At 42.9% G+C, this 19234-nt stretch overlaps 1 protein-coding gene across 1 annotated transcript in view; it reads left to right on the top strand.

Annotated features, from left to right (window-relative positions):
- LOC106584753 (anoctamin-3) overlaps positions 1-19234 on the top strand; it is a 143874-nt gene that overhangs the window by 69904 nt on the left and 54736 nt on the right. Inside the window, exons 11-14 of the mRNA XM_082968260.1 lie at positions 4183-4304; positions 6459-6593; positions 7139-7235; positions 8938-8998. Of these exons, the coding sequence (XP_082824386.1) occupies positions 4183-4304; positions 6459-6593; positions 7139-7235; positions 8938-8998 (415 nt within the window). The remainder of the gene's footprint in view (positions 1-4182; positions 4305-6458; positions 6594-7138; positions 7236-8937; positions 8999-19234) is intronic.

Below are 19234 nucleotides of genomic sequence, written 5' to 3'. Positions count from 1 at the left end.
TCAGTTTGTCCGTGATGTGTACGCCAAGGAACTTAAATCTTTCTACCCTCTCCACTACTGTCCCATCGATGTGGATAGGGGGGTGCTCCCTCTGCTGTTTCCTGAAGTCCACGATCATCTCCTTTGTTTTGTTGACGTTGAGTGTGAGGTTATTTTCCTGACACCACACTCCATGGGCCCTCACCTCCTCCCTGTAGGCCGTCTCATTGTTGTTGGTAATCAAGCCTACCACTGTAGTGTCGTCTGCAAACTTGATGATTGAGTTGGAGGTGTGCATGGCCACGCAGTTGTGGGTGAACAGGGAGTACAGGAGAGGGCTGAGAACGCACCCTTGTGGGGCCCCAGTGTTGAGGATCAGCGAGGTGGAGATGTTGTTACCTACCCTCACCACCTGAGGGCGGCCCGTCAGGAAGTCCAGGACCCAGTTGCACAGGGCGGGGTCGAGACCCATGATCTCGAGCTTGATGACGATGGTGTTAAATGCTGAGCTGTAGTCGATGAACAGCATTCTCACATAGGCATTCCTCTTGTCCGGTTGGGTTAGGGCAGTGTGCAGTGCGATTGCGATTGCGTCGTCTGTGGACCTATTGGGGCGGTAAGCAAATTGGAGTGGGTCTAGGGTGTCAGGTAGGGTGGGGGTGATATTGTCCTTGACTAGTCTCTCAAAGCACTTCATGATGACGGAAGTGAGTGCTACGGGGCAGTAGTCATTTAGCTCAGTTGCCTTAGCTTTCTTGGGAACAGGAACAATGGTGGCCCTCTTGGAGCATGTGAGGACAGCAGACTGGGATAAGCATTGATTGAATATGTCCATAAACACACCATCCAGCTGGTCTGCGCATGCTCTGAGGACGCGGCTGGGGATGCCGTCTGGGCCTGCAGCCTTGTGAGGGTTGACACGTTTAAATGTTTTGCTCACGTCGGCTGCAGTGAAGCCCGCAGGTTTTGGTAGCGGGCCGTGTCAGTGGCACTGTATTGTCCTCAAAGTGAGCAAAGAAGTTGTTTAGTCTGTCTGGGAGCAAGACGTCCTGGTCCGCGACGGGGCTGGTTTTCCTTTTATAGTCTGTGATTGACTGTAGACCCTGCCACATACCTCTCGTGTCTGAGCCGTTGTCTGAGCCGAGCCGTTGTACTTTGTCTCTATACTGACGCTTAGCTTGTTTGATTGTCTTGCGGAGGGATTAGCTACACTGTTTGTATTTGGTCATGTTTCCGGTCACCTTGCCCTGATTAAAAGCAGTGATTCTCAATTGGATTGAGGTCTGGGCTTTTACTAGGCCATTCCAAGACATGTAAATGTTTTCCCTTATCTTCTTTGGGATAGGGTGCAGTATTTTCACGGCCGGATAAAAAACGTACCCGATTTAATCTGGTTACTACTCCTGCCCAGAAACTAGAATATGCATATAATTTGTAGATTTGGATAGAAAACACTCTAAAGTTTCTAAAACTGTTTGAATGGTGTCTGTGAGTATAACAGAACTCATATGGCAGGCCAAAACCTGAGAAGATTCCATACAGGAAGTGCCCTGTCTGACAATTTGTTGTCCTTCTGTTGCATCTCTATCAAAAATACAGCATCTGTGCTGTAACGTGACATTTTCCAAGGCTTCCATTGGCTCTCTAAAGCCGCCAGAAAGTGGAATGGGGTGTCTGCTGTCTCTGGGCAAAGAACAGCAGCAGAATTTGTTAGTGGTCAGCCTGGGGACAGTGAGACTGAGATGCGCGTTCACGAGACTACTCCATTTTTTTCTTTCAGCCTTTGAATGAATACAACGTTGCCCGGTTGGAATATTATCGCTATTTTACGAAAAAAATCGCATAAAAATGGATTTTAAACAGCGTTTGACATGCTTCTAAGTACGGTAATGGAATATTTTGCATTTTTTTGTCACGAAATGCGCTCACGCATCACCCTTCAGATAGTGACCTGAACGCACGAACAAAACGGAGCTATTTGAATATAACTATGTATTATTTGGAACCAAAACAACATTTGTTGTTGAAGTAGAAGTCCTGGGAGTGCATTCTGACGAAGAACAGCAAAGGTAATCCAATTTTTCTAATAGTAATTCTGAGTTAAGGTTGTCCCAAACTTGGTGGGTGTCAAATTAGCTAGCCGTGATGGCCGAGCTATGTACTCAGAATATTGCAAAATGTGCTTTCGCCGAAAAGCTATTTTAAAATCGGACATAGCGATTGCATAAAGGAGTTCTGTATCTATAATTCTTAAAATAATTGTTATGTATTTTGTCAACGTTTATCGTTAGTAATTTAGTAAATTCACCTGAAGTTTTCGGTGGGTATGCTAGTTCTGAACATCACATGCTAATGTAAAAAGCTGTTTTTTGATATAAATATGAACTTGATTGAACAAAACATGCATGTATTGTATAACATAATGTCCTAGGAGTGTCATCTGATGAAGATCATCAAAGGTTAGTGCTGCATTTAGCTGTGGTTTGGGTTTATGTGACATTATATGCTAGCTTGAAAAATGGGTGTCTGATTATTTCTGGCTGGGTACTCTGCTGACATAATCTAATGTTTTGCTTTCGTTGTATTTATATCAAAAACCAGCTTTTTACATTAGCATGTGACTAGCATGTGACTAGCATTCCCACCGAACACTGCTGGTGAATTTACTAAATTACTCACGATAAACGTTCACAAAAAACACAACAATTATTTTAAGAATTATAGATACAGAACTCCTCTATGCACTCACTATGTCCGATTTTAAAATAGCTTTTCGGTGAAAGCACATTTTGCAATATTCTCAGTAGATAGCCCGGCATCACAGGGCTAGCTATTTAGACACCCAGCAAGTTTAGCACTCACCAAAGTCAGATTTACTATAAGAAAAATGTTATTACCTTTGCTGTTCTTCGTCAGAATGCACTCCCAGGACTTCTACTTCAATAACAAATGTTGGTTTGGTCCCAAATAATCCATTGTTATATCCAAATAGCGGCGTTTTGTTCGTGCGTTCAAGACACTATCCGAATGGCAAAGAAGGGTGACGAGCACAGCGCATTTCTTGACAAAAAAATTCTAAATATTCCATTACCGTACTTCGAAGCATGTCAACCGCTGTTTAAAATCGGTTTTTATGCCATTTTTCTCGTAAAAAAGCGATAATATTCCGACCGGGAGTGGTGGTTTTCGTTCAAAGAGAGGGAAAATAAATACATCTCGTGCCCTCGTGCACGAGCCTCAGTCTAATGGTCCTCTGACAGGCCACTATCAAAACGCGCTAATGTGTTTCAGCCTGGGGCTGCCTCGATATCATTCAGCTTTTTCCCGGGTTCTGAGAGCCTATGGGAGCCGTAGGAAGTGTCACGTTACAGCAAAGATCCTCAGTCTTCAATAAAAAGAGCCAAGATGAACAACAACTTGTAAGACAGGCCACTTCCTGTTCAGAATCTTCTCAGGTTTTTGCCTGCCATATGAGTTGTGTTATACTCACAGACACCATTCAAACAGTTTTAGAAACTTTAGGGTGTTTTCTATCCAAAGCCAATAATTATATGCATATTCTAGTTACTGGGCAGGAGTAGTAACCAGATTAAATTGGGTACGTTTTTTATCCGGCCGTGTAAATACTGCCCCCTATCCCCAACAGGTTAAGGGGCTTCATAGCAAAGGGGGTGAATACATACCCCCTTTCAGTTTTTTAGTAATTTTTTTCATTTCACTTCACAAATTTGGACTATTTTGTGTATGTCCATTACATGAAATCCAAATAAAAATCAATTTAAATTACAGTTTGTAATGCAACAAAATAGGAAAAACACCAAGGGGGATGAATATGTTTGCAAGGCACTGTATAAATGCTGTCTAGACATACCCCTTGTTTGGTGTGTTTCATGTGGCGTAGTCGGCATGTTTTGATTTATTCAGAACTCCACCTGTTACATAAGGCTCTTTGCTTCTGTTTTAGGGTGGATACAAAAGTATGGGATTAGGCTAGTGTCTACCTGTCTCCCAGAAATATACAATATATACGTTTATTTGTCTCTTTCACTCATGTGAATTCTCTGCGTTTTCTGTTTCTGTCCCTGGACGGCTATAGAAGAGTTGGCTACAGCCCCATACAGTATGAACTAGGCTAGGCATCACTATTTACCTGTCTTCCAGTAATGTTAATTGTGTTCTGTGTTCTGTACTTCTTTTTTTCAGGGTGGATACAAGAGCAGACACCCTATTAAGACCCACGGTGCCCAGAACCACAGACACCTGCTGTACGAGAGGTGGGCTCGCTGGGGCATGTGGTACAAGTACCAGCCTCTCGACCTTATCAGGTAACCACTGGTGTGTGCCTGTGTGTGTGTCTGTGTGTGTGTGTGTTGAGTCTGTATTATGAGCCCGGGCTCTCCTCTCTGGCTCCAGACATGTCATTTTTCAGGAATAAACTTCTCCACAGGAAACCCCAGGCTAACTTTCCTTCTCAGGAGTCGTTTCTGAATTAAATAGAGTGGCTAGGTCTGATCTGTTCCAATTTAAAAGTCGACCCACAACCACGGGAGGCCGGGGAGTTTTTGCTACTCTGTCTTCTCATTGGACTTCTTTCCTCTGCATTTCATACAACTAGGTCTAAACAAGTCAAATTTAGAAGTCCACTCCAGTCGTGAGGTTTCTTATTCATTGGACTTATTTTCTCTGCATTTAACACAACTGAAATACAGCTGTACAGTAGGTGTGATCACCTAGTTGGGAGGTTTTTTGCTAGTCTATCTTTTTAGTTGGATTCGTTCAACCCTGATTGACGAAATGTTGGCGTGAGATGCATGTGGCGGATGAATCAGAATTAGTTGGGTAACATAGATAATTAAGATGTTTTATTTGCATAATATGCTTATGTGAGATACTTGTCATATGTGAATGTATCTGTTAAACCATGTGAAGGGATGCGTGATTAATGGGGAACCAATTACTTGTCTCCACAATGTCTGTGCGCAAGTCACTCCCTCCTTTGGCATTGGGGGAAGGTGTATGGCAGTGTCTGGACCATTGTATGTCCCCTCTGATGTTGCACTTATCTTGGGATAGTGTATGACCTAGAGGCTCACTCCCCTCAGTGAGCTTGTCCAGGAGTGGAGTCAAGAGGGGGTTTACTTGAGATGGGAATATCTAGAGTTGTCAATTGATTTATGCCATTGGATGAGCTAATGGTTCTGTTCTACACCGTACCAGGGAGAGACAGTTCCAGTTTGGAGTAGGAGGACCAGACACTGGTCTATACAATGAAAACTGTTGACACAGCAGTTGCTGTCTGCTATGTTTTATATATATCTTTCATACAAAACTTAACCTTGTGACCCATTCTATGTATCTGTGGTTCGTCATGTACGTTGAGAGGGGTGTATCTTGGCTATAAAAGATCTTTGTACTTTTGTGTAATCACTTTTCAATGGTTCATTAGAGATAGCGCATCATTGAAAGTCAAGTGCTTTTGAAAAAGCTCTTAATTATTAAAGATGTACTTTAAGTATAACTCTGACTGGTGTGTGAAGTTTGTAACTCTCCTCATTTGGTAATGCAGAAATTAGCCACCACATGCATTAAAATTGTTAGTTGTGCATCCAAGATCACCTACTTGTATGTGCTGGAATTCCTTCACTTTCTATGAATAGTTTTCTCGTCCATCCACCTATAATAGAAACACGACATATGTGCATAATATACTTATTTTAATTCATGGACTTCTTTCCTGTGTCACTTACACCAGATAGGTGCAGTGAAATGTGTTGTTTTAGCAAATTAGGTGCCTTGCTCAAGGGCACATTGGCAGATTTTTCACCTTGTCGGCTCAAGTATTCGAACCAGTGACCTTTCCGTTACTGGGCCAACACTGTCCCTGCTGCCGTTAGGGGGTCCAATTGCATTAATCCATGTCGGGGAGTTTTTGCTAATCTATCCTCTTTATTGGACTTGTTCCCTGCCACGCCTGTTCCTTGTCTGGTTTGTTACAAAGTATTTGTTCCCTCCCACGCCTGTTCCTTGCCTGGTTTGTTACAAAGTATTTGTTCTCTCCCACACCTGTTCTTTGCCTGGTTTGTTACAAAGTATTTGTTCCCTGCCACATCTGTTCTTTGTCTGGTTGGTTACAAAGTACTGGTTCCCTACCACGCCTGTTCTTTGCCTGGTTTGTTATAAAGTACTTGTTCCCTGCCACGCCTGTTCTTTGCCCGGTTGGTAACAAAGTAATTGTTCCCTGCCACGCCTGTTCCTTGCCTGGTTGGTTACAAAGTATTTGCTCCCTACCACGCCTGGTTGGTTACAAAGTACTTGGTCCATGCCACACCTGTTCTTTGCCTGGTTGGTTACAAAGTATTTGTTCCCTGCCACGCCTGTTCTGTGCCTGGTTGGCAAATACAGCCGGGTCTGAATTTCAAGGTCGACCATGTTAGGAAGCTTTTGCTAATTTATCTTGTTCATTGGACTCTCCTCTCCAGGCGTTACTTTGGGGAGAAGATTGGGCTGTACTTTGCCTGGCTGGGTTGGTACACTGGCATGCTGATCCCTGCAGCTCTGGTGGGTCTCCTCGTCTTCCTCTACGGATTCCTTACCATGGACACCAGCCAAGTCAGGTCAGTCAGGACACACCACACTGCATCCCAAATGATACCCTCTTCCCTTTGACCCGAGCCCTTATAGGCATCCCAAATGATACCCTCTTCTCTTTGACCCGAGCTCTTATAGGCATCCGAAATGATACCCTCTTCCCTTTGACCCGAGCCCTTATAGGCATCCCAAATGATACCCTCTTCCCTTTGACCCGATCCCTTATGAGCAACCCAAATGATACCCTATTCCCTTTATAGTGCACAACAGAGCCTATGGGCCCTAGTCAAAAGTCGTGGCACTATAAAGAGATTAGGGTGCCAGTCAGGACACCCAACAACTCTCAATGATATTGTTATTGTTCTGGCAGTGTATACAGCCTGCAGATTTGAAAGGGTTTACATTAACCCTATGCCTAACCTTAACCCTAAATTTAACACCCCTAACCCCCTAACCTTGAACTTCAATTTAGCACCCCTAACCTTAACTTTAATACATTTCGATCTCTTTATGCCTGATCTCTATGTCTGGTTCAATTGTTTATGAAGTTATCCTATGTCTGTCCCTTCAGTAAAGAGATCTGTGAGGCCAACACTACTATCATGTGTCCTATGTGTGAGGAGAACTGCAACCCCTGGAAACTCAGTGACAGCTGTGTCTATGCAAAGGTCAGTAATTAGACCATAAATCTATTCTGTTCTATTCTGTTATGTTCAATTCTGTTCTATTCTATTAAGTTCTATTCTGTTCTATTTCACCCTGTTAGCTCAGAGTGGAATATAATAGCTGTGTCTATGCAAAGGTCAATTAAATGCTAATCTCTCTTAACAGTTTGAGATCGCTAACATAAATGTGCTAGCTAGCCACACAACATTTGGTGGCTTCCGAGATTAGTAAATCCCCTGAGGAATTAGAGCTAACAGGTTTAAAAATAGAACGCTATGCTGGTATGCTGTAGGTGTAGAAGTACTGTAGTAAACAGAAGTACTACTACAGTTAACTAGTACTATTACTGTCCCTGAGAATCAAATCACACAACTGTTATCTAGTGCTATTTAGATGCACTATTGTAAAGTGGTTGTTCCACTGGATATCATAAGGTGAATGCACCAATTTGTAAGTCGCTCTGGATAAGAGCGTCTGCTAAATGACTTAAATGTAATGTAATGTCTATTACTGTCCCTATTGCTGTCCCTGAGTATCAATCACACAACAGTTAACTAGTACTATTACTGTCCCTGAGTATCAATCACACAACAGTTAACTAGTACTATTACTGTCCCTGAGTATCAATCACACAACAGTTAACTAGTACTATTACTGTCCCTGAGTATCAATCACACAACAGTTAACTAGTACTATTACTGTCCCTGAGTATCAATCACACAACAGTTAACTAGTACTGTTACTGTCCCTGAGTATCAATCACACAACAGTTGATGCATATTATTGTTAAGCTATGCTGAGCAGTCATGACAGGAATGCTTAATGCAGGGTTATTCAAATCTTACCCTATGAGGTCCAGACTACTGCTGCTTTTAGGTTCTGCATGATAATGAATCGCACCTAGCTGGTGTCCCAGGTCTAAATCAGTCTCTAATTAGAGGGGAAGAAAGAACAAAAGTAGTGGAAGTGGCTTCAAGGTCCAGAGTTGAATTTGAAGGGTTTAACGGCTGTATGACCTGCCGTAGCGGATGTGGATGTGATGTGGATGTATTTTCATGCAGAAGTGAAGTGGGCAAAACTGGTTGAAAAGGACATCATTACAATCAGTTTTGTTTTGCTGTGATATTATATTGTAAATGTTCGAGTAATGGTGCCCCATTCCAGAAGGTAATAATAACAATATGCCGTCTACCAGATGCCTTTATCCAAAGCGATAGTCATGCAAACATTTTTATGAGAGTATTGATTATTCAGTCTCTAGAATTTGCTTGAAAAAATGCTTGCTTTTTCCACTGCAGTTCTGACATTTTGCATGGCAATTTGTGATGATGTTTTGTCAAATTTGCCACAGATATGCACTGACGGGCGGGACATTGTGTTGACGTGTCACTTTCTTTAACAATTTCATGTTGTAAAAGTGTGGTGATTGGTTAAAATTGGAGCCCTCATGTTGGAGTGTGATGATCAGACAGTTTTATGTGTAATGTTGTGATGATTTGACCGTTTTTGTTTTTTTGTGGTTATTGTGCCCTGATTGGTGAAATGTGCAAGCAGTCACATAATATGCAGGGAGATGATTTAGCAACAAAAAAATTAATCTTCAAGTGCAGAATCTCAAAATCCTGGATTGACTGATTATTAACCAGTTACAATGAATGGAACTGGAAGAAAATTGTTTATGTAGATCAAAGTGTTTTTCTGCAGGTGACCCATCTCTTCGACAATGGAGGAACTGTGTTCTTTGCTATCTTTATGGCAATATGGGGTAGGTAAAGAGATTATTTGGTATTTTTCTGTGGCCTCTCTCTCTCTTTCTCTCAGCCTTTTCTATTACTGTTGTGGAAAAGTAGAAATCAATCAATCAATCAAATGTATTTATAAAGCCCTTTTATGATACACTGAACAAAAATATAAACACAACATGTAAAAAGTGTTGGTACCATGTTTCATGAGCTGAAATAAATGATCACAGAAATCTTCCATTCGCACAAAAAGCTTATATCTCTCGAATGTTGTGGACAAATTTTAGCATTTCTCCTTTGCCAAGATAATCCATCCACCTGACAGGTGTGGCATATCAAGAAGCTGATTAAACAGCATGATCATTACACAGGTGCACCTTGTGCTGGGGACAATAAAAGGCCACTCTAAAATGTGCAGTTATGTCACACAACACAATGCCACAGATGCCTCAAGTTTTGAGGGAGCGTGCAATTGCCATGCTGACTACAGGAATGTCCACCATTGAATGTTCATTTCTCTACCATAAGCCGCCTCCAATGTCATTTTAAAGAATTTGGCAGTTGTCCAACCGGCCTCACAACAGCAGACCACATGTAACCACACCAGCCCAGGACCTCCACATCCGGCTTCTTCACCTGCGGGAACGTCTGAGACCAGCCACCTGGACGCTGATGAAACTGTGGTTTTGCACAACCGAAGAATTTCTGCACAAGCTGTCAGAAACCGTCTCAGGGAAGCTCATCTGCGTGCTCGTCGTCCTCACCAGGGTCTTGACTTGACTACAGGTCGGCATCGTAACCGACTTCAGTGGGTAAATGCTCACCATCGATGGCCACTGGCACACTGGAGAAGTGTGCTCTTCATGAATGAATCCCGGTTTCAACTGTACCGGGCAGATGGCAGACAGTGTGTATTGCGTTGTGTGGGAGAGCGGTTTGCTGATGTCAGCGTTGTGACCAAGTGCCCCATGGTGGCGGTGGGGTTATGATATGGGCAGACATAAGCTACGGACAACAAATACAATTGCATTTTATCAATGGCAATTTGAATGCATAGAGATACCATGAAGAGATCCCGAGGCCCATTGTCGTGCCATTCATCCGCCGCCATTACCTCATGTTTCAGCATGATAATGTATGGCCCCATGTTGCAAGGATCTGTACATAATTCCTGGAAGCTGAAAATGTGCTAGTTCTTCTATGGCCTGCGTACTCACCATACAGGTCACCCATTGGGCATGTTTGGGATGCTCTGGATCCAGCAACTTCGCACAGCCATTGAAGAGGAGTGGGACAACATTCCACAGGCCACAATCAACAGCTTGATCAACTCTGTGCGAAGGAGATGTGTTGCGCGGCAAATGGTGGTCACACCAGATACTGACTGGTTTTCTGATCTACGCCCCTACCTCTTTTTTTTAAGGTATCTGTGACGAACAGATGCATATCTGTATTCCCAGTCATGTGAAATCCATAGATTAAGGCCTAATGAATGTATTTCAATTGACTGATTACCTTCTATGAACATTAACTCAGTTAAATCTTTGAAGTTGTTGCGTTTATTTTTATGTTCAGTGAATTTGGAGTCCCTAAAGCTTAAAAAAAAAAGATATTAGCTCAGTTGCATGATCCAACGGCACAATAGCTTTGGTTATTTTCAATCATTTGTGGGCAAATACACACAGACACACCATTTACCATTACACCACTGTAACAGTTTTCCACATTGAATCTATTTATAGCAAAACTGATCCTTTTAGAGCTGAACACGGCTCCAAGTCAACCAAATAACATATTCACCTGAGAAATCAACACAATAGCTGGAGAGCATTTTACATACAGTAGAAAGTACATTTACATGTACATTTTAGTCATTTAGCAGACGCTCTTATCCAGAGCGACTTACAGTAGTGAATGCATACATTTTTTTTTCTGTGCTGGCCCCCCGTGGGAATCGAACCCACAACCCTGGCGTTGCAAACACCATGCTCTACCAACTGAGCTACCAATTCACTTTAAAATACATCTAGAATGTGAATGACTCTACTTCTCCTTTATCATTTACGTAATAAGGCATTTTTATTTTGCGAACATATAGGGTCCATAACTAAAATATATACAGTATATACAGTACCAGTCATACGTTTGGACGTACACTACCGTTCAAAAGTTTGGGGTCACTTAGAAATGTCCTTGTTTGAAAGAAAAGCACATTTTTTGTCCATTAAAATATCATGTTGTAAATGACTATTGTAGCTGGAAACAGCAGATTTTTTTATGGAATGTCTACATAGGCGTACAGAGACCCATTATCAGCAACCATCACTCCTGTGTTCCAATGGCACGTTGTGTTAGCTAATCCAAGTTTATCATTTTAAAATGCTATTTGATCATTAGAGTGTCTAGTTTGAGAAACAAACGCCTCACAAGTCCTCAACTGGCAGCTTCATTAAATAGTAACGGCAAAACATCAGTCTCAATGTCAACAGTGAAGAGGCGACTCCGGGATACTGGCCTTCTAGGCAGAGTTCCTCTGTCCAGTGTCTGTGTTCTTTTGCCCATCTTAATATTTTATTTTTATTGGCCAGTCTGAGATTTTTCTTTGCTACTCTGCCTAGAAGGCCAGCATCCCGGAGTCGCCTCTTCACTGTTGATGTTGAGACTGGTGTTTTGCGGGTACTTTTTAATGAAGCTGCCAGTTGAGGACTTGTGAGGCATCTGTTTCTCAAACTAGACACTCTAGGCCTCCCACTCCTCTTTCTATTCTGGTTAGAGCCAGTTTGCGCTGTTCTGTGAAGGGAGTAGTACACAGCGCTGTATCAGATCTTCAGTTTCTTGACAATTTCTCGCATGGAATAGCCTTAATTTCTCAGAACAAGAGTAGACTGTCGAGTTTCAGAAGAATGTTCTTTGTTTCTGGCCACTTTGAGCGTATAATCGAACCCACAAATGATACTCAACTAATCTAAAGAAGGCCAGTTTTATTTCTTCTTTAATCAGTACAACAGTTTTCAGCAGTGCTAACATAATTGCAAAAGGGTTTTCTAATGATCAATTATCTTATTAAAATTATAAACTTGGATTAGCTAACACAACGTGCCATTGGAACACAGGAGTGATGGTTGCTGATAATGGGCCTCTGTACGCCTATGTAGATATTCCATAAAACATCTGCCGTTTCCAGCTACAATAGTCATTTACAACATTAATAACGTCTATACTGTCTTTCTGATCAGTTTGATGTTATTTTAATGGACAAAAAATTAGCTTTTCTTTCAAAAACAAGGACATTTCTAAATGACCCCAAATTTTTGAACTGTAGTGTACCTACTCATTCAAGGGTTTTTCTTTATTTTCACTATTTTCTACGTTGTAGAATAATAGTGAAGACATTAAAACTAAGAAAAATACAACTGGAATCAGGGAGGAACCAAAAAAGTGTTAAACCAATGAAAATATGTTTTACATTTGAGATTCTTCAAAGTAGCCACCCTGGTAACTCTAATGAACTTATCCTCTGCAGCAGAGGCAACTCTGGGTCTTCCATTCCTCTGAAACAAAGTTCAATGTTCTTGAAATTTTCCGTATTGACTGACCTTCATGTCTTAAAGTAATGATGGACTGTCGTTTCTCTTTGCTCATTTGAGCTGTTCTTGCCATAATATGGACGTGGTCTTTTACCAAGTAGGCTATCTTCTGTATATCACCCCTACCTTGTCACAACACAACTGATTGGCTCAAACGCATTGAGAAGGAAATCAATTCCACAAATTAACTTTTAACAAGGCACACCTGTTCATTGAAATTCATACCAGGTGACTACCACATGAAGCTGGCTGAGAAAATGCAAAGAGTGTTCCAAGAGTGTGCAAAGCTGTCATCAAGGCAAAGGGTGGCTACTTTGAAGAATCTAAAATCTAAAATATATTTTGATTTGTCTAACACTTTTTTGGTTACTACATGATTCCATATATGTTATTTCATAGTTTTGATGTCTTCACTATTATTCTTTAATGTAGAAACCCTTGAATGAGTAGGTGTGTCCAAACTTTTGACTGGTACTGTGTATATAAAAAAAAGTTGTGTATTTTCATCTAGTGTCAAACTGATATTTAGAAGATTTGTACCATTGAAGACAGTGTTACAATTATCCCTGCAGCCTGTTACAATTAACCCTGCAGCCTGTTACAATTAACCCTGCAGCCTGTTACAATTAACCCTGCAGCCTGTTACAATTAACCCCACAGCCTGTTGCAATTAACCCTGCAGCCTGTTACAATTAACCCCACAGCCTGTTACAATTAACTTCACAGCCTGTTACAATTAACCCTGCAGCCTGTTACAATTAACCCCGCAGCCTGTTACAATTAACCCCACAACCTGTTACAATTAACCACGCAGCCTGTTACAATTAACCTCGCAGCCTGTTACAATTAACCCCACAGCCTGTTACAATTAACCTCACAGCCTGTTACAATTAACCCTGCAGCCTGTTACAATTAACCCCGCAGCCTGTTACAATTAACCCCGCAGCCTGTTACAATTAACCCTGCAGCCTGTTACAATTAACCCCACAGCCTGTTACAATTAACCTCACAGCCTGTTACAATTAACCCTGCAGCCTGTTACAATTAACCCCGCAGCCTGTTACAATTAACCCCACAGCCTGTTACAATTAACCACGCAGCCTGTTACAATTAAACTCGCAGCCTGTTACAATTAACCCCGCAGCCTGTTACAATTAACCACGCAGCCTGTTACAATTAACCTCGCAGCCTGTTACAATTAACCCTGCAGCCTGTTACAATTAACCCTGCAGCCTGTTACAATTAACCTCGCAGCCTGTTACAATTAACCCTGCAGCCTGTTACAATTAACCTCGCAGCCTGTTACAATTAACCCTGCAGCCTGTTACAATTAACCCTGCAGCCTGTTACAATTAACCCCACAGCCTGTTACAATTAACTTCACAGCCTGTTACAATTAACCCTGCAGCCTGTTACAATTAACCCCGCAGCCTGTTACAATTAACCCCACAGCCTGTTACAATTAACCACGCAGCCTGTTACAATTAACCCCGCAGCCTGTTACAATTAACCCCACAACCTGTTACAATTAACCACGCAGCCTGTTACAATTAACCTCGCAGCCTGTTACAATTAACCCCACAGCCTGTTACAATTAACCCCACAGCCTGTTACAATTAACCACGCAGCCTGTTACAATTAACCTCGCAGCCTGTTACAATTAACCCCGCAGCCTGTTACAATTAACCACGCAGCCTGTTACAATTAACCTCGCAGCCTGTTACAATTAACCCTGCAGCCTGTTACAATTAACCCTGCAGCCTGTTACAATTAACCTCGCAGCCTGTTACAATTAACCCTGCAGCCTGTTACAATTAACCTCGCAGCCTGTTACAATTAACCCTGCAGCCTGTTACAATTAACCCTGCAGCCTGTTACAATTAACCCCACAGCCTGTTACAATTAACTTCACAGCCTGTTACAATTAACCCTGCAGCCTGTTACAATTAACCCCGCAGCCTGTTACAATTAACCCCACAGCCTGTTACAATTAACCACGCAGCCTGTTACAATTAACCTCGCAGCCTGTTACAATTAACCCCACAGCCTGTTACAATTAACCACGCAGCCTGTTACAATTAACCTCGCAGCCTGTTACAATTAACCCTGCAGCCTGTTACAATTAACCCCGCAGCCTGTTACAATTAACCCTGCAGCCTGTTACAATTAACCCTGCAGCCTGTTACAATTAACCCCACAGCCTGTTACAATTAACCTCACAGCCTGTTACAATTAACCCTGCAGCCTGTTACAATTAACCCCGCAGCCTGTTACAATTAACCCCACAGCCTGTTACAATTAACCACGCAGCCTGTTACAATTAACCTCGCAGCCTGTTACAATTAACCCCGCAGCCTGTTACAATTAACCACGCAGCCTGTTACAATTAACCTCGCAGCCTGTTACAATTAACCCTGCAGCCTGTTACAATTAACCCTGCAGCCTGTTACAATTAACCCTGCAGCCTGTTACAATTAACCCTGCAGCCTGTTACAATTAACCTCGCAGCCTGTTACAATTAACCCTGCAGCCTGTTACAATTAACCCTGCAGCCTGTTACAATTAACCCTGCAGCCTGTTACAATTAACCCCACAGCCTGTTACAATTAACCCTGCAGCCTGTTACAATTAACCCCACAGCCTGTTACAATTAACCTCACAGCCTGTTACAATTAACCCTGCAGCCTGTTACAATTAACCCCGCAGCCTGTTACAATTAACCCCACAGCCTGTTACAATTAACCACGCAGCCTGTTACAATTAACCTCGCAGCCTGTTACAATTAACCCCACAGCCTGTTACAATTAACCACGCAGCCTGTTACAATTAACCTCGCAGCCTGTTACAATTAACCCTGCAGCCTGTTACAATTAACCCTGCAGCCTGTTACAATTAACCCTGCAGCCTGTTACAATTAACCCTGCAGCCTGTTACAATTAACCTCGCAGCCTGTTACAATTAACCTCGCAGCCTGTTACAATTAACCCTGCAGCCTGTTACAATTAACCTCGCAGCCTGTTACAATTAACCCTGCAGCCTGTTACAATTAACCCTGCAGCCTGTTACAATTAACCCCACAGCCTGTTACAATTAACTTCACAGCCTGTTACAATTAACCCTGCAGCCTGTTACAATTAACCCCGCAGCCTGTTACAATTAACCCCACAGCCTGTTACAATTAACCACGCAGCCTGTTACAATTAACCTCGCAGCCTGTTACAATTAACCCCACAGCCTGTTACAATTAACCACGCAGCCTGTTACAATTAACCTCGCAGCCTGTTACAATTAACCCTGCAGCCTGTTACAATTAACCCCGCAGCCTGTTACAATTAACCCTGCAGCCTGTTACAATTAACCCTGCAGCCTGTTACAATTAACCCCACAGCCTGTTACAATTAACCTCACAGCCTGTTACAATTAACCCTGCAGCCTGTTACAATTAACCCCGCAGCCTGTTACAATTAACCCCACAGCCTGTTACAATTAACCACGCAGCCTGTTACAATTAACCTCGCAGCCTGTTACAATTAACCCCGCAGCCTGTTACAATTAACCACGCAGCCTGTTACAATTAACCTCGCAGCCTGTTACAATTAACCCTGCAGCCTGTTACAATTAACCCTGCAGCCTGTTACAATTAACCCTGCAGCCTGTTACAATTAACCCTGCAGCCTGTTACAATTAACCTCGCAGCCTGTTACAATTAACCCTGCAGCCTGTTACAATTAACCCTGCAGCCTGTTACAATTAACCCTGCAGCCTGTTACAATTAACCCCACAGCCTGTTACAATTAACCCTGCAGCCTGTTACAATTAACCCCACAGCCTGTTACAATTAACCTCACAGCCTGTTACAATTAACCCTGCAGCCTGTTACAATTAACCCCGCAGCCTGTTACAATTAACCCCACAGCCTGTTACAATTAACCACGCAGCCTGTTACAATTAACCTCGCAGCCTGTTACAATTAACCCCACAGCCTGTTACAATTAACCACGCAGCCTGTTACAATTAACCTCGCAGCCTGTTACAATTAACCCTGCAGCCTGTTACAATTAACCCTGCAGCCTGTTACAATTAACCCTGCAGCCTGTTACAATTAACCCCACAGCCTGTTACAATTAACCCTGCAGCCTGTTACAATTAACCCCACAGCCTGTTACAATTAACCACGCAGCCTGTTACAATTAACCCCACAGCCTGTTACAATTAACCTCACAGCCTGTTACAATTAACCCTGCAGCCTGTTACAATTAACCCCGCAGCCTGTTACAATTAACCCCACAGCCTGTTACAATTAACCACGCAGCCTTTTACAATTAACCTCGCAGCCTGTTACAATTAACCCCACAGCCTGTTACAATTAACCACGCAGCCTGTTACAATTAACCTCGCAGCCTGTTACAATTAACCCTGCAGCCTGTTACAATTAACCCTGCAGCCTGTTACAATTAACCCTGCAGCCTGTTACAATTAACCCCACAGCCTGTTACAATTAACCCTGCAGCCTGTTACAATTAACCCCACAGCCTGTTACAATTAACCACGCAGCCTGTTACAATTAACCTCGCAGCCTGTTACAATTAACCTCGCAGCCTGTTACAATTAACCCTGCAGCCTGTTACAATTAACCACGCAGCCTGTTACAATTAACCCACAGCCTGTTACAATTAACCCTGCAGCCTGTTACAATTAACCCCACAGCCTGTTACAATTAACCCCGCAGCCTGTTACAATTAACCCCACAGCCTGTTACAATTAACCACGCAGCCTGTTACAATTAACCTCGCAGCCTGTTACAATTAACCCCACAGCCTGTTACAATTAACCACGCAGCCTGTTACAATTAACCTCGCAGCCTGTTACAATTAACCCTGCAGCCTGTTACAATTAACCCCGCAGCCTGTTACAATTAACCCTGCAGCCTGTTACAATTAACCCTGCAGCCTGTTACAATTAACCCTGCAGCCTGTTACAATTAACCCCACAGCCTGTTACAATTAACCTCACAGCCTGTTACAATTAACCCTGCAGCCTGTTACAATTAACCCCGCAGCCTGTTACAATTAACCCCACAGCCTGTTACAATTAACCACGCAGCCTGTTACAATTAACCTCGCAGCCTGTTACAATTAACCACGCAGCCTGTTACAATTAACCTCGCAGCCTGTTACAATTAACCCTGCAGCCTGTTACAATTAACCCTGCAGCCTGTTACAATTAACCCTGCAGCCTGTTACAATTAACCTCACAGCCTGTTACAATTAACCACGCAGCCTGTTACAATTAACCCTGCAGCCTGTTACAATTAACCCTGCAGTCTGTTACAATTAACCCTGCAGCCTGTTACAATTAACCCTGCAGCCTGTTACAATTAACCCTGCAGCCTGTTACAATTAACCCCGCAGCCTGTTACAATTAACCCTGCAGCCTGTTACAATTAACCCCACAGCCTGTTACAATTAACCCTGTGAGAAATACAAGGGGAACATTTCAATTCCACCACTGTCGGTTGAATTGTAAACAACAGGTAGGTCCTAGAAACGTTGTTACAGTGTGTAATGGTAGCAGGTACATGTATGTTGTTTGTATAAAGGTATTATGAATCTACCTCAAATATTATTTTCATAGTAAGTAAAACTCTAAAACTGTTACTTTGTTACCCAGTCTCCCCTACTAATTAAGTCTAATAGTAATTAGTAATGAAACACCCAGGAGGGAGAGGTTGTGTGTGCGTTCATGTGCTCTTTGAGAGGAAACACCCACGCAGTACAGTCTCACACTGATGTTAGCTAACACCGCTCCTGTTGGACTGTGTCCCAGCATCATTCTCTTAACACCCATCCAAAGCAATCTTCCCTCAGCTCTGTCCACACCTCCAGGACAGGAAATGGAAAACATCCAGGATTTGTCCCAAATGGTACCCTGTTCCCTTTATAGTGACCTACTTTTGACCAGGGACCATCGACCATGAGAATAGGGTGCCTTATGGGACCGAGGCACTGACTCCATTACGATCAATAGGAAACTCACTGTAGGCTGCTGCAGCCAAACACGCTGTACTATAGATCCATCCACCAGCATCCACCAGCTAGGCTGGTCTGAATAATCATCCCGTCACTTAGGCTGGTCTGCTGAATAATCACCCCGTCACTTAGGCTGGTCCGCTGAATAATCACCCTGTCAGCTATGCTGGTCATGCTGAATAATCACCCCGTCACTTAGGCAGGTCTGAATAATCACCCCGTCACTTAGGCTGGTCTGCTGAATAATCACCCCGTCACTTAGGCTGGTCTGCTGAATAATCACCCTGTCAGCTATGCTGGTCATGCTGAATAATCACCCTGTCACTTAAGCTGGTCTGCTCAATAATCACCCTGTCAGCTAGGCTGGTCTGAATAATCACCCCGTCAGTTAGACTGTTCTGCTGAATAATCACCCTGTCAGTTAGACTGTTCTGCTGAATAATCACCCTGTCAGCTATGCTGGTCTGCTGAATAATCACCCTGTCAGTTAGGCTGGTCTGCTGAATAATCACCCTGTCAGCTATGCTGGTCTGCTCAATAATCACCCTGTCAGTTAGGCTGGTCTGCTGAATAATCACCCCGTCAGTTAGGCTGGTCTGCTGAATAATCACCCTGTCAGCTAGGCTGGTCTGCTCAATAATCA

This window comes from Salmo salar, chromosome 23, assembly GCF_965601325.2.
Source record: "Salmo salar chromosome 23, fSalSal1, whole genome shotgun sequence".
NCBI classification, from domain to species: Eukaryota; Metazoa; Chordata; class Actinopteri; order Salmoniformes; family Salmonidae; genus Salmo; species Salmo salar.
The sequence above is the reverse complement of the archived record's forward strand: the minus strand, read 5'-3'. Positions and strand labels throughout refer to the sequence as shown.